At 38.9% G+C, this 15,431-nt stretch overlaps 1 protein-coding gene across 2 annotated transcripts in view; it reads right to left on the reverse strand.

Annotated features, from left to right (window-relative positions):
• The window catches only part of FSTL5 (follistatin like 5), a 1,055,781-nt gene that overhangs the window by 594,541 nt on the left and 445,809 nt on the right, over positions 1-15,431 (reverse strand). For both annotated transcript variants that reach the window (XM_073606014.1, XM_073606023.1), the window contains exon 4: positions 13,836-14,084. In XM_073606014.1, the coding sequence (XP_073462115.1) occupies positions 13,836-14,084 (249 nt within the window). The remainder of the gene's footprint in view (positions 1-13,835; positions 14,085-15,431) is intronic.

Raw genomic sequence — 15,431 nt, forward strand, 5'->3', positions numbered from 1 at the left:
TCTGCTTCCATGGCCAGGGCACGATACGAGCAGATTTTGCAGTTCATGCACTTCAAAAACAATGAACTCTGTCGTCCTCGTGGAGACCCTAGATATGATCGGCTCTACAAAATTCGGCCCCTTGTAAACCACTTCAACCAACGGTTTGCAGACTTGTTTACTCCCCATTAAGTTGTCTGCATTGATGAGTCCCTGATTAAGTTTTCTGGCCGCTTGTCATTCAAACAGTACCTTCCCAGCAAGCGTGCCAGATACGGGGTCAAGATGTTTAAGCTCTGTGACAGGGCCACAGGCTATACATATAGTTTTATGGTTTACAAGGGAAAAGATAGTCACGTAAAGCCGACAAACTGCCCTGACTACATAGGAAGCGCTGGCAAGATTGTGTGGGACTTGGTGTCACCCTTATTCGGAAAGGGGTACCACTTATATGTGGACAATTATTACACGAGCGTGCCACTTTTTAGTCACCTTTTTGATCATCAGATTGGAGCATGTGGCACCGTGCGACCTAATCACCAGGGCTTTCCCCAGCGGCTTGTAGATTCCCGTCTTAGGCTGGGGGAGAGAGCCTACTTGCAGTGTAATAATTTGCTCGCTATGAAGTGGAAGGATAATAAGAATGTTTTTGTTCTTACCTCCCTTCACGCAGACACGACAGTCCAAATTACTACGGCGACTGGTGTTGTGGAGAAACCCCACGAATATAACCTCAATATGGGAGGGGTGGACTTCAACGACCAGTTGTTGGCACCGTACCTAGTTGCCCGTAAGGCCAGATGCTGGTATAAAAAAGTGTCTGTACACTTATTTCAATTGGCTTTGCTGAACGCTTATGTGCTATACAGAGCTTCAGGATGGACTGGATCCTTCCTTAAATTCCAGGAAGAGATTGTCAGAGCCCTTCTGTTTCCAGACGGTGCTCCACCTCACCTTCCCAATCCAAATGCAGTAAGCCGGCTGCATGAGAGGCATTTTCCTTATGTCCTCCCGCGTACCCCCACCCAACGAGCCCCCCAAAGAAAATGTCGTGTCTGCAGAAAGCGCAGATATAGGCGTGACACCCGCTATTATTGTCCCTCCTGTCCTGACATTCCTGGTCTTTGCATTGGTGAATGTTTTTGGAACGCCACCATACACTAGTTGAGTATTAGCGTAGGGTACAGCACTGCACAGACTAGGCACACTTTCACAGGGTCTCCCAAGATGCCATCGCATTTTGAGAGACCCGAACCTGGTACCAGTTACAAAAGTTACAGTTACAAAAAAAGTGTAAAAAAAAAAAAAAAACACCAAAAAAATAAAAAATAAAAAAACACAAAAATAGTTGTTGTTTTATTGTTCTCTCTCTATCTATTCTCTCTCTATTGTTCTGCTCTTTTTTACTGTATTCTATTCTGCAATGTTTTATTGTTATTATGTTTTATTATGTTTGCTTTTCAGATATGCAATTTTTTTATACTTTACTGTTTACTGTGTTTTATTGTTAACCAATTTTTTTGTTTTCAGGTACGCAATTCAGCTGCAGTGTGGATTTATTTATCTTGACAGCAACAGCGTTTGCGCCCACGATACATAAAGCCATGACTCCAGCGCTGTCGGAGGTGATTTCACCACCACAGTTACATACTTCAGCTTATATGCCGAAGCATGGGGGCAGCAGGGGCGGAGGAGCGATTTGCTCCTAACTTTTGGGGCGGATGCCCCCATGCTTCGGCATATATAAATGGTGCATGTATGCCCATCATTAGAAGTGGGTGGATGAAGGGAGATATTCTAATGGTGGGCATACCCACCGATCAATCTCTTTTTTTCGTTCAGCCCACAGGCTGCATGAAAAAAAAGATTACAATATATACCCCTGGTATGTTGCTGAACTTTGAGTGGTACCAGAATGATGCCTGCAGGTTTAGGTATCATTCTTTTCAGCCAGCGGTCGGCTTTCATATAAAAGCAATCCTAGTGGCTAATTAGCCTCTAGACTGCTTTTACAAGCAGTGGGAGGGAATGTCCCCCCCTCCCACCGTCTTCCATGGTTTTCTCTGGCTCTCCTGTCCCAACAGGGAACCCGAGAATGCAGCCGGTGATTCGGCTAGCTGACCATAGAGCTAGAGCAAGAAAAAAAAAAGCACCCCTGTTCCCTCCTGCTCTCGCGCAAAGGCGAACGCAAGCGTCGGTCTGGCGTCAAATTTAAACAGCAATTGCACCATGCATGTGAGGTATCACCGCAAAGGTCAGATCGAGGGAAGTAATTTTAGCAGTAGACTTCCTCTGTAAATCTAAAGTGGTAACCAAAATGTATGTAGTTTGTCGCCACTGCACGTTTGTGCGCAATTTTAAAGCATGTCGTGTTTGGTATCCATGTACTCGGCCTAAGATCATCTTTTTTATTTCATCAAACATTTGGGCAATATAGTGTGTTTTAGTGCATTAAAAATAAAAAAGTGTGTTTTTTCCCAAAAAAATGCGTTTGAAAAATCGCTGCGCAAATACTGTGTGAAAAAAAAAAAATTAAACACCCACAATTTTAATCTGTAGGGCCTTTGCTTTAAAAAAAATATATAATGTTTGGGGTTCAAAGTAATTTTCTTGTAAATAATTTTTCATGTAAACAAAAAGTGTCAGAAAGGGCTTTGTCTTCAAGTGGTTAGAAGAGTTGGTGATGTGTGACATAAGCTTCTAAATGTTGTGCATAAAATGCCAGGACAGTTCAAATATTTTATATTGTGGCACAAGTTGCGGGAAAAAGACAATTTTTTTTTTTGCACAAAGTTTTCACTAAATGATATATTGCTCAAACGTGCCATGGGCATATGTAAAATTACACCCCAAAATGCATTCTGTCGCTTCTCCTGAGTACACTGATACCACATGTGTGAGACTTTTTGGCTGCGTACGGGACTCCAAAAACCAAGCACCACCTTCAGGGTTTCTAAGGGTGTAAATTTTTTACTTCACTCCTCACTGCCTATCACAGTTTCGGAGGCCATGGAATGCCCAGATGGCACAACCCCCCCCAAATGACCCCATTTTGGAAAGTAGACACCCCAAGCTGTTTGCTGAGATGTATGGTGAGTATTTTGCAAGAAGCATTTTATGGCCTTCAAAACTGTGATAGGTAGTGAATAGTGAAATAAAAAATGTATGCCCTTAGAAATCCTGAAGGCGGTGCTTGGTTTTCAGGGGCCCCGTACGCGGCTAGGCTCCCAAGAAGTCCCACACATGTGGTATCCCCATACTCAGGAGAAGCAGCAGAATGTATTTTGGGGTGCAATTCCACATATTCCCATGGCATGTTTGAGCAATATATCATTTAGTGACAACTTTGTGGAAAAAAAAAGTTTGTCATTTTCCCGCAACTTGTGGCAAAATATAAAATATTCCATGGACTCAACATGCCTCTCAGCAAATAGCTTGGGGTCTCTACTTTCCAAAATGGGGTCATCTGGGGGGGGGGTTTGTGCCATCTTAGCATTTTATGGCCTTCAAAACTGTGATAGGTAGTGAGGAGTGAAATCAAAAATTTACGCCCTTAGAAATCCTGAAGGCGGTGATTGCTTTTCGGGGGCCCCATACGCGGCTAGGCTCCCAAAAAGTCCCACACGTGTGGTATCCCCGTACTCAGGAGAAGCAGCAAAATGTATTTTGGGGTGCAATTCCGCATATAACCATGGCATGTGTGAGCAATATATCATGTAGTGACAACTTTTTGTAAATTTTTTTTTGTCATTATTCAATCACTTGGGACAAAAAAATAAAAAATATTCAATGGGCTCAACATGCCTCTCAGCAATTTCCTTGGGGTGTCTACTTTCCAAAATGGGGTCATTTGCGGGGGAGTTGTACTGCCCTGCCATTTTAGCACCTCAATAAATGAAGTCATAAACTAAAAGCTGTGTAAATTCCAGAAAATGTACCCTAGTTTGTAGACGCTATAACTTTTGCGCAAACCAATAAATATATGCTTATTGACTTTTTTTTACCAAAGACATGTGGCTGAATACATTTTGGCCTAAATGTATGACTAAAATTGAGTTTAATGGATTTTTTTTATAACAAAAAGTTGAAAATATCATTTTTTTTCAAATTTTTTCCGTTTATAGCGCAAAAAATAAAAACCGCAGAGGTGATCAAATACCGTGAAAAGAAAGCTCTATTTGTGGGAAGAAAAGGACGCAAATTTAGTTTGGGTACAACATTGCATGACCGTGCAATTAGCAGTTAAAGCGATGCAGTGCCAAATTGTAAAAAGTGCTCTGGTCAGGAAGGGGGTAAAACCGGGGCTGAAGTGGTTAATGTAAAAGTTAAAAAAAAATCTGTGACACATCCAAATACGTGATGTCAAAATACCATGCCACTAAAGCTATAAAACTGTTCTTTAACATCACATGCAGCATAAAGGCATCTATCAAGCATATATTTTAAAGGATTTGTGTTTTTCCGATGTTTCCCTCCAAGCTGTTTTGAAAAAGACCCTCTCCCCACTGTATAGTAATTTTTTTTAAATGTTTTTTTCTTTGTTAAATGACCCCTATTGCAATACCCAGATCCTCATACACCATTTTTTGCAACAACTTGCCTATCATTGAAGACAAAAAAAATAGGTAGTACTACGTATTACCAGGGGGGTGGAATTTTTAGGCTGAGAAACACTGGAGAGGAAGTAACAGTATAAAAATATACATTTATTGAAGGTTACAAATACATAAAAGTAAGAATGAAGATTATAACATAAATGCATCTATGAATATTGTGCAGTGAGCCCTTGTATGTCTACGCATTTCGCCGCTAGGCTTCCTCAGGACACGGCCAAGGTTCACAGAAGAGACAGATAAGAGAATATGTTTCTCTATCTGATATGAGATATAATGTCATTAGACACATATAGCTAACACATAAACAAACTGTTCAAGATAAAAATCATGCGCTAAGCAATTGCGAGTGCAGAGACGAACATCAAGCCATTACCTTGTTTGGAATGCACAATCATGTACAGTCACGATACCGTGGGTAATTCACTCAATAGCTAAAGAAAACTGAAAATGGAGTACATACAACCAATGTCAGCACAGAGAGTCTGTATAGGCTTTAAAAAAAAAAAGCTAGGACTTACTATATTAGGTATCGCTGAATGTATGAACAGGGGCGTGTAAATAGTATTCCTTATTTGGGAACAGCCATCAAAGAGAGGAGGGCCATCAAAGAGTATCCCACAGTGAATCCTGGATTTGAATTCCAGTACTGCTGATGGCTATATATAGCCCAACAGCCAATCGCTGTATCTATAAGTATACAATAGTATTGGCTTAGATGGAAGCAGTAAGGGCACATAAATAGTCTGAAGCAGCAAGGGCCTAATAATGACCTAGAGCTAAGTACTTACGTTTAAAGTTTCAATATCACAGCATGCCCCTGGGAGACAGCAATCCACTGCACACAGGGATTGCAACAGCTGAGAGGTATTTATACTCTAGATCAGCCACAGCTGATCGTTAGCCAGGGCATCATGTGATCTGCTAGAAGGATTGTGGGAATTGTAGGATATCAGCTCTTATACTATCTGCGCCTGTGCAGAGAGGTCTATACAGAGAGAAGGACATTACATCTAGGGGGAGAAATCCAAGTGGTGCAGCATCCAGGCGGACGAAACCTCAAGCATGCGCCGGCCATATTATAGTATAACAACTGCATTCTGGGCATTGTAGGAACTGCTGTGTCTATCGCTTTTAGGCTAAATCCTATAGTTGATGGACTACAAATATCAGTAGAAGTACGCAGTGCCACTACTGTCTGGGAGTTATATGTTTCTGAAAGACTCTGTGTTAACATTGCTGCCCAGGCCCCAATTACGATAGATCTTGCCTATCATTCTTGAATATGACCAGAATTTAGTGTCAAAATTCACCCCTATAGACTTGAATGAGTTTAATTGTTACGTTTAAGTTTCGAAAAATTTCAAACGGAAGTGAACTCACTGCAATTCAAACCCAGGCAAATTCACCCAAACCTAATCAACAATGAGATAACAACAATGAAAAGTAGGTAGTGTACGTACATGTAATTTGTACATGCAGAATATTACAAATCAAAAGTGATTTGGTGAAACACTGCATCTCTCCAAATTTCATGATTATTGAATCCACCAGAGACCCTAAAGTATACAAATTGCTTGGATAAAACAGCTAGTTACAATAAAATGTCTTAGGAATGATAGCTAAAAAAGAATGTTGACATTACTTTTCCACCCTAAGTCATGCTTCGATTTAAATTTGGGCTACATAAGAAAATTAGAAGGTATTAAAAAATAGACATTTCTTTTATTCCCCAGATAGTGGAATGTATTTTGCATCCATCCAAGATGTTTTTTCTTGCCAATCAATAGAATTACACTCGACACTTATCTTAGTGGGTTTTGAATAGCTGTCATTATTAAACTTTAACTTGATCTTAAATATACCCATGGGCTTTATCAAGGCTTACAGCTGGAATTGAAATTCTTAGTGATAATACTAAAGCTGAAATTGTGTGTTAGTCCTTCCTGTACCAGGTACAGCCATATTCACTATGTAACAGGTCAACATAATTTGTTCATACCATTTAATTCAATTCTGTACTAAACACATAATTCAGCTGTTAAATATGCAGAAAAAAACATTAAATTGGGATTTAATACATTGGATTTACCAGCTTAATACATTATAAAAAAAATAGATTTTTTCCTTTTTTTGTTTTAATTTTCTTAACAGCTTCAATACTTTTTAATAGTGTTTACATTTATTTTATTAGATCGTTATTTTATTGCCATTGTTAAATAAAAAAATAGTTTTTGTGCTAATAAAGGGACTACATTTCTGGAGTACTTAAAGTAGAGACATAGCTACCTCTTCTACTTATGTAGAGCCATGGTCATTTATCTAGGATATACATTACCTTGAAACATCTACATGGGAGTAGAATACTTGGAATACACAGGAACAACTACTGCTATCACACACACACACACACATATATATATATATATATATATATATATATATATATATATATATATTTTTTTTTTTTTATGGAAAATACCACAAAATACTAAAGCAGAGGTAAGAAGAGGAGCTTCATAATACTTTGCACATATGTATAAAGTTTAGAGACATAACACTCTTTAGAGACATGTCCTCTTTGTCTGCAGTGTAGATGTATCCTCTTAGTTAAGATCAATGAGGTCCCTTGTACCAAGTTGTTCCAGGTTTGCATTTGTTTGCCCTTGCATTTTCCCTTTGTATATTTTGATCCCCTTTTCCCTTATTTAATTTTTTGGCATTTGATGATACATGAAGTATCAGTATAAAGACAGGTGAATTAATTGACCATAATCTGGGAGCCTGGACTGGTCTGTTCCCCAACAGAAGGGTTTTAATTGTGTGTCCCAAAGTCAGCTCAGTGGCGGGAGCGTCATCACTGTCTTTTTCCCCCCTTTCTCCCTTTTTTTTTTCTCCAGCTATGCGGTATGTGGACCACTGTCTTTGCTTGTGGTGTGTTGTAGGTGTAGTTGAGATGGATTTTGGATTTGATTGGTGGAAGTGTATGGATTGGGTGTTGCTCAATGTGACTGGTACTCTTGCTTGATTGTCTGGGAGTTTGTTCCTTCCCTTTCCTCCATTTGCATTTCACTCTTCCCCCTCCCATATTCTACTTTTTTAATTATTTATTCATTTATTTATTATTGTTAGTATTTATTTATTATAATTTTTTGTCACTTCTGTTCCTGTTTATTTTTATTTATTTTCTTTTGTTTGTATTTTTATTTATTTTTTATTTTATATTTATATTTATTATTATTTTTATTTATATTTTTTATTTACTATTTTGATATTTATATTTGATATTTATTTTTATTTTTATTTTTCTTGTCATATCATAATTTTTTTTTCCTGCTCCAGCTTTTTTTTTGTTTGTTTCTTTTTTGTTTTTCTTTATTCTTTTCTTTCCCCTTTTTTCCACTTCCCCTTTTTTTCCCCCTTTTTTACTGTCTACCGTTTTTCCTTATTTTCCTTTTTTTTATTTTCTTTTCCTTTTTCCTTTCTATCTTTCTTTTTCTTCTTTTTCTCCCCCTGTCTCTGACCTTTGTGCTTTATCATCTTTTTTCCTCCCCTTTTCTTTCTGTCAGTGCCTTTTTTCTTTCTTTTTTCTCCTGCTTTTGTTTTCTCCCCATTTCCCTTTCCTTTTTTCCCCTTTTTTTCCCTTTCATTATTTCTTCTTCTATTTTTGTTTTATTTATCTCTTTTTTGATTTCATGTCCTCACCTTTTCTCGGTTCTTTTATCACTCTTCTTTAGTCTCTCGCCTTTCCTAGCCAAGCTCCTACACACTTTCTTGTGCAGTTCGGTATACCTAATACGGTTCCGGTCATGCATCATGGGTTTCCGTGGCAATGGCGGCCCCTGCAGATAGGCTTCCTCCCATCGTCCTGTTGCTATGAGCACACGTGGCATGCAGTGATTGGTGCCCAGAGCTCCTGAATGTCAACCTAACCACTGAGTTCTAGTGGCTGCTCGTTTTTGATGGGATGCATCTGATTGATGTGCCCGATCCAGTGCACATACACTGATGCTATACATGCGGGCGCATTCCACAGTATTAGGAATTTATTAATTCATCTGCTTTAGGTAACTTTGTTGCCTTTGAGTTTTTAAGGATTTTTGGCGGGATTCTGACATCACAATGACATCACAGAGTGGGTAAGTTACAGTTTTTTTGAGTTTGTGCATGTTCTGATTGGTGGTAGATTTATTTACATTCTGCTTTGACATTGTTGCAGTTGATCACATGTCTGACAAAGGGGCCCTGCGCGGCTCCGAAACATTGCACTTATCTCTTTGAAGTGATCTCTTTCAATAAAAGTGACCTTTGGACGGAAATTGTTGATCCATGGTGTGCTGGCGAATATGTACACTTGCTTGATGTTTCCAGGACCCAACTGGTAATCGCTGCAGCACCCACCATTTTAAGAGCCATACTTGCCAGGAACGTGTGCGATAGGAATATTGACAAGTCTCATTCTCATCCTTATCCATACCACTAGATTCATTTGAAGTGGGCCATTCAGTTAGGTCTCTCTGTATATATGTACACCTCAGCTATTCTACTATGGGGTATTATTATACCCAATTGTTTGCACATTTTTTTGTTATGCTTTTATGAAATGTTAACTATGTTTAATAAACGTTGATAATTTTTTATACAATTGAGTACTCCTTTTTCACACTTGGGATTATAGGTGGCAAACTTTAAAGTTATATCTTTTGTTTTTTGCCCTTTCATACTTTACACACATGGTATGCAGATATCACATGTATTGTACAATATGCTGATTTGTCATATTTAACAGTATTCGGATATGTTTTATATATGCATAGAGTAATGTTATGTACAGTATATATGTCACATACTGTATAATAGTGTGTAGATGTATCATATATAATTAAAAGTACATATGTATTTAACCTTTTCAATACCGGGCATTTTCACCCCCTTTCTGCCCAGGCCAATTTTCCGCTTTCAGCGCTGTCGTGTTTTGAATGACAATTACTCAGTCATACAACTCTCAAATGACATTTTTTTATCTTTATGTGAGATAGATAGAGCTTTCTTTTGGTCGTATTTAATCACCACTTTTTTTTGTTAAATAAATGATAAAAGCCTGAAAAGTTTTAATAATAAATGTTTTTCTTAGCTTCTGTTATACAATTTTGCAAATAAGTATTTTTTCACTGATGTGCGCTGATAAGGCTGCATTGATGGGCACTAATGTGGCTGCACCGATGGGCACTGAGGCTTCACTGATGGGACGGCACTAATGGGCACTGACAAGCTGCACTGATGGGCACTTTTGAGGAGGCACTGATGAGGTTGCAGGGATGAGGCAGCACTGATGGGCACTGATGAGCTCTGATAACCTGCACTGATGGGGCTGAACTGATGGGCACTGATGGGGCTGCACTGATAATAAGGGCACTGATTATTAGTGCAAATGCTGTACTCAATGTGCTCCTCAAAAGAGAGCCAATAAGAGCCAATAACTGACAAAGTCTGTTTACATTGTGACAGCTGTGATTGGTCACAATTGACCACGTGGTAAAGGGCCGCTGAGATTGGCCCTTTACCCCGATCTGTGATCTGCTGTCCAGAGCACACAGTGGTCACAGAGTGCACTTTATACGTGCCACAGGGGGCGTGTGGGAGGCACACACATGGGAGGACATCCAGGGGCATCCTCCCAAAACTGGAGAGAAGTGTTGTAGTTGTTTGTTGGCTATAGTGCAGGCGGGAGGTGGTTAAAATTAATAGGCTACCAAAAACTGTCAGTGGATGATGCTTTATTAGGTTCCTGGAAGAAGAGATGGACCTTGATGTGACCATAAAATAAGAAGTCTTAACTTATTTATTAGTAAAATACAACAAAAATGTTGGTAAAAATGAATTGCAAGCACGTCGCTGAGGTATTACTTATCGTTTTTGTTAATTCCTGCTTCAGAATGCTGTCTACAATACATGATTAATTACATGATTAATTGGACTACTAACATCTCCTTAAACTTAAAAATGTTTTGGATAAAATAGGGCACTGGTATCTGAGACAGGAAGTGAAAAGAAATATCATGTTGTGGTCATGGATACCAGAAAAATGGAAATCTATGAGTCATGGATACAAGAGGGAAAGGTCATTTCCCACTCTTCTAAAAAAAAGTGTTGGCATCACTGCCTGGGATCTTTTCTCCTTGCAATCTGTATCCAGGTGGCACCTTCACAAGAAAAGAAAGTGACTCTTTCCTATTTTATTCTAAGCTAAAAAAAAAGTTTCAGAAAAAAATGCTGGTTTAAATGTACCTATTCAATGAGCAAAAACATTTGTACAATGAAAACTATAATTGAAAAAGGGAATTTTCTACCACCACCAGGCTCTAATTTGCATATTTTTGGTCCTTTGGATTGAGACAATAATTTATTTAAATATAGATGTGACATGTAGGCTCCTCGCAAGTCCTGGTGATTCTTCAATGTCAGTGTATGCCTGATGTGACTTTATTCATTATATTGAGGCTTTATTTACTAAGGGCAAATAGATTGTTCACTTGTTGATGAATACCAAATTACATGCAAGGAAAAGACAAAGAAAACTGTATTTTTGCTTCCAAATACCATAATGAATTGGCGCCGCTCCAAGGCTGCAGTATCCGTCTCCCAGGTTTACACTCTGTATTAATTTGCTGGCAGAGATAGAGCACATCCTGCTCCAAGATATAATATAGAATACAGGTACCGTCACACACTTAATTCGATTCCAGTGTATGGTAAATGAAAGACAGGGTTCATCTCTAATCCCTGGGACCTCTACGATTAAGTTCAATGTGGGTGAAATATCTTAGAGGGGCGTGACCAATGTACAAGGATTTGAGTTGTAGCCTGTCTTTCATTTACCTAACCATGAGTTGAACACAGTGTGTGGTGGTACCTTTATGCTACAGTATTTTTGTTTGCACGTTATTGGATGATGGAAGTCAGTAGAGCTTCACCTCAATCGCTAAGCTAAGGAAAAATTCCCTTGCAAATGTAATCGTCTATCTGCCTTTAGTAAATTCAAACTATATTCTCTACATGCAAAGATTTCCTAGATATTTGATATGTAAGGTCCTGGTTAAAGGATAGCCTGAATATTTCTCATTGTCAGTGTATACCTCCTGCAATTTTATTCACAGCATTGGAGTGGATTTACAAAAGGCACATAGATTATTCACTTTTTTTTCCTGCAAAGTGAACATTTGCCTTTAGTAAATCACAGAAGCGTACATGATTACTTTATTTTATTTTGGTTATTGATAGCTCAGAATTTGCTATATTATATCATGTCTTGTAATTGGAGGAAAGTAATATAGAGTATATGGTGGTATACAGTAGTTCTGCTTTGGATTTTTTTTAAACAGAAGATGAAATAAAGAGAACCTTTTATGTTGGGAATGCTGCTCTCTATCTCTGCTTATGTATATATATTTTTGCAAGATTGGTGGAGGAGTTATATCGTTCAGTAGGCAATCATTTTTCTTTGCCTGTTTTGTCCTTTGGCTATATCTTATATCTATATTGTATATTTACATCTTCCAATCAGGACACCGGAAGGATTTCTCCCTCGTTTTCTCAATCATTTTTTCTCAATCATTTTTCTTTGCCTGTTTTGTCCTTTGGCTATATCTTATATCTATATCGTATATCTACATCTTCCAATCAGGACATCGGAAGGATTTCTCTCTCGTTTTGTCACAGATAGCAAAAAAAAAATATCTGACAAGGGGTTTAAATATTTTCTTTTCTACTCAAAAACATTGGCTTTAGATATACCTTGAAGACCTAGCTCAAATTAAAGCAATAGAAACTAGGGTTGCACCGATTACCCTTTTTTTGACACCGAGTATGAGTACAGATACTTTTTTTAAAGTACTCGCCGATACCGATTACCGATACCTATCACCTAGAAAGAGTGGGTAAAGGGGTGGTTTTGGGGGAGTTGGGTGAGGCTGGGGTGAAGATGTGCTAGATGAGAAAAAGGGCTGATAAAGTGGGGAGGGGGGAGTCACAATCCTGGCTACTGCTCTCTATTCAAATAAAACAAAACAAATGCATGCACTGCCATGTAAATAAACTTGATTAAAAACATTCAGCTGGTGCAAACACCCAGTGTATGCTCCCCACCAAAAATAAGTATAAATATATGTGCTGCGCTGCTGTGTCAAATTCTAATTATATATTTTTAATAACATAAAAAAAATTACTGCCAAAAAGTGAATATCGATGCCTAAATATATCTTGGCGTGTTAATAATCTGAAAATTAGCATTAGTGTCCATGCATAAACAAAATTTCATACATAATACATATTGTTCTATTTCCAACTTCCCACTGGTTGGTGAAACCAAAACTCCAGTGCAAACAGTCCTATTTGCAGGAATTACATGGACACTATAGATGCTAATTTTCAGATTAGAACACGCCAAGATATATTTAGGCATTGATATTAGACTTCACTTTTCTATGTCAGTTTCATGTATTTAACACTATATAGATAATTTGTATTTGACACATCGGGGGTGGGGATCTAATCACACACTGACCTGCTGCAGTGGTGCTGACCGTGTGTCTGTGCCTCTGCTTGCTGGAGAGGGGAAGAGGGGGGCTCCACCAGGCTGAGTACGGACACATAGGGCACGGGGAGAAAACTCGATGTGTGCAGAGCTGTGCAGCTGACAAGGAAAGGACAGATCTGTGCAGAGGTCACACAGAACTCACTCCTGCTCACCGAACTGTGACAGAAATAGCGGAGCTGCGATGAGCAGAGATAATTGTGAGAGCTGCACATGTCAGGAGGGGGAGGACAGTGGGATGGGGGAGCTGGGCTTGCTCACCTCTAATGCAGGAAGTTTCCACAGACCTGCGGTGCCGAGCCTGGTGATAGCTGGCGAGAGGGGAGGAGGAGGCAGGGAGGGAAATCCTGAGGACACATGATTGGTTGTTAAGGACTCGGCGGCCCCGTTCCTTAACAACCAATAATTGCCAGCATTTTTTTTTTTTACTTTTCAGCTGTTAGCAGGGAATTCCTGCTGACAGCTGAAAGTACCAAGCCCGAAGGTATCGGTATTGGGTATCGGGCATTTGCACGAGTGCCGAGACTCGTGCAAATGCTTAGTATCGGCATCGATACCAGTATCGGTATCGGTGCAACCCTACTAGAAACATTTTGTAATACATCAGTTTTATGTAAATCTTTTAACAAAATAAAGCCTTATTAGCTTACCTTTAAGAAAACAATCTTCATTGTGAACCATAAATATTTTTTGCTTTTTATGACAAGCTGCTCTGTGAACTTCACAGTGATTTTCATAGAACTCTCCATCTGAGCCACAGACAGGCTTATAATGAGGTTTACAGTGCTCCATACATGCACACTCTGCTTGTCTGGTCTCTTGGTTAATTACACAATGTCTTCCAAGGCCACAGTACTTGTTTTCACAAGATCCTTGTCCAGCCTCATGATCAAAATAACCTGTAAAAGAAAAAGCAAGGTAAAGAGCTGTGTTTAATTTCAAGCAAGTAATGCGTATTTGATAAAGAAAAGTTGATGAAAGCTTTGCTGCATTACCACACAGTACACAGCAAACTTTTATTTCAAAATTACTTTGTTGCTAATCATTTCCTGTATGTGACCCTAATGGAAATAGCAATTACAGTGCCTTAAAAAAGTATTCATACCCCTTGAAATGTTAATTTTGTCATGTTACAACCAAAAATGTAACAAAGTGCCACATAATTGTGAAGTGGACGGACAATGATAATTGTTTTTTTTTTTTACAAATAAATATCTAAAAAGTTTAATTGCCTTCAGAAGTCACTTAATTAGTAAATAGAGTTTACCTGTGTGTAAACAGCATCATGAAGGCCAAGGAACACACCAGACAGGTCAGGGATAAAGTTGTGGAGAAGTTTAAAGCAGGATTGGGTTATAAAAAAAAACCCCAAAGCTTTGAACATCTCATGGAGCACTGTTCAATCAATCATCTGAAAATGGAAAGAGTATGGCACAATTGAAAACCTAACAAGACATGGCCGTCCACCTTAACTGACAGGCTGGGGAAGGAGAGCAATAAGCAAAGAAGCAGTCAAGAGGCCAATGGTAACTCTGAAGGGGCTGCAGAGATCCACAGCTCAGGTGGGAGAATCTGTCCACAGGACAACTATCAGTTGTGCACTCCACAAATTTGGCATTCTTATGGCTTTCTTTCAATGATGGCTTTCTTCTTGCCACTCTTCCATAAAGGCCAGTTTGTGGAGTACACGACTAATAGTTGTCCTGTGGACAGATTCTTCCACCTGAGCTATGGATCTCTGCAGCTCCTCCAGAGTCACTATGGGCCTCTTGGCTGCTTCTCTGCTTAATGCTCTTCTTGCACGGCCTATCAGTTTAGGTGGACGGCCATGTCTTGGTAGGTTTGCAGTTGTGCCATACTCTTTATATTTCCGGACGATGGATTGAATGGTGTTTTGTGAGATGTTCAAAGCTTTGAATAATTTTTTTATAACCTAACCCTGCTTTAAACTTCTCCACAAATGTATCCCTGACCTGTCTGGTGTGTTCCTTGGCCTTCAGGCTGCTGTTTGTTCACTATGGTTCTCTAACAATCCTCTGAGGGCTTCACAGAGCAGCTGTATTTATATTGAGATTAAATTACACATATGGAAAATTCTATTTACTAATTAGGTGACTTCTGAAGGCAATTGGTTCCACTAGATTTTAGTTAGGGGCATCAGAGTAAAGGGGACTGAATACAAATACACGCCACACTTTTCAGATATTTATTTGTAAGACATTTTGAAAACCATTTATCATTTTTCT

This window comes from Aquarana catesbeiana, linkage group LG01, assembly GCF_042186555.1.
Source record: "Aquarana catesbeiana isolate 2022-GZ linkage group LG01, ASM4218655v1, whole genome shotgun sequence".
Classification (NCBI taxonomy): domain Eukaryota; kingdom Metazoa; phylum Chordata; class Amphibia; order Anura; family Ranidae; genus Aquarana; species Aquarana catesbeiana.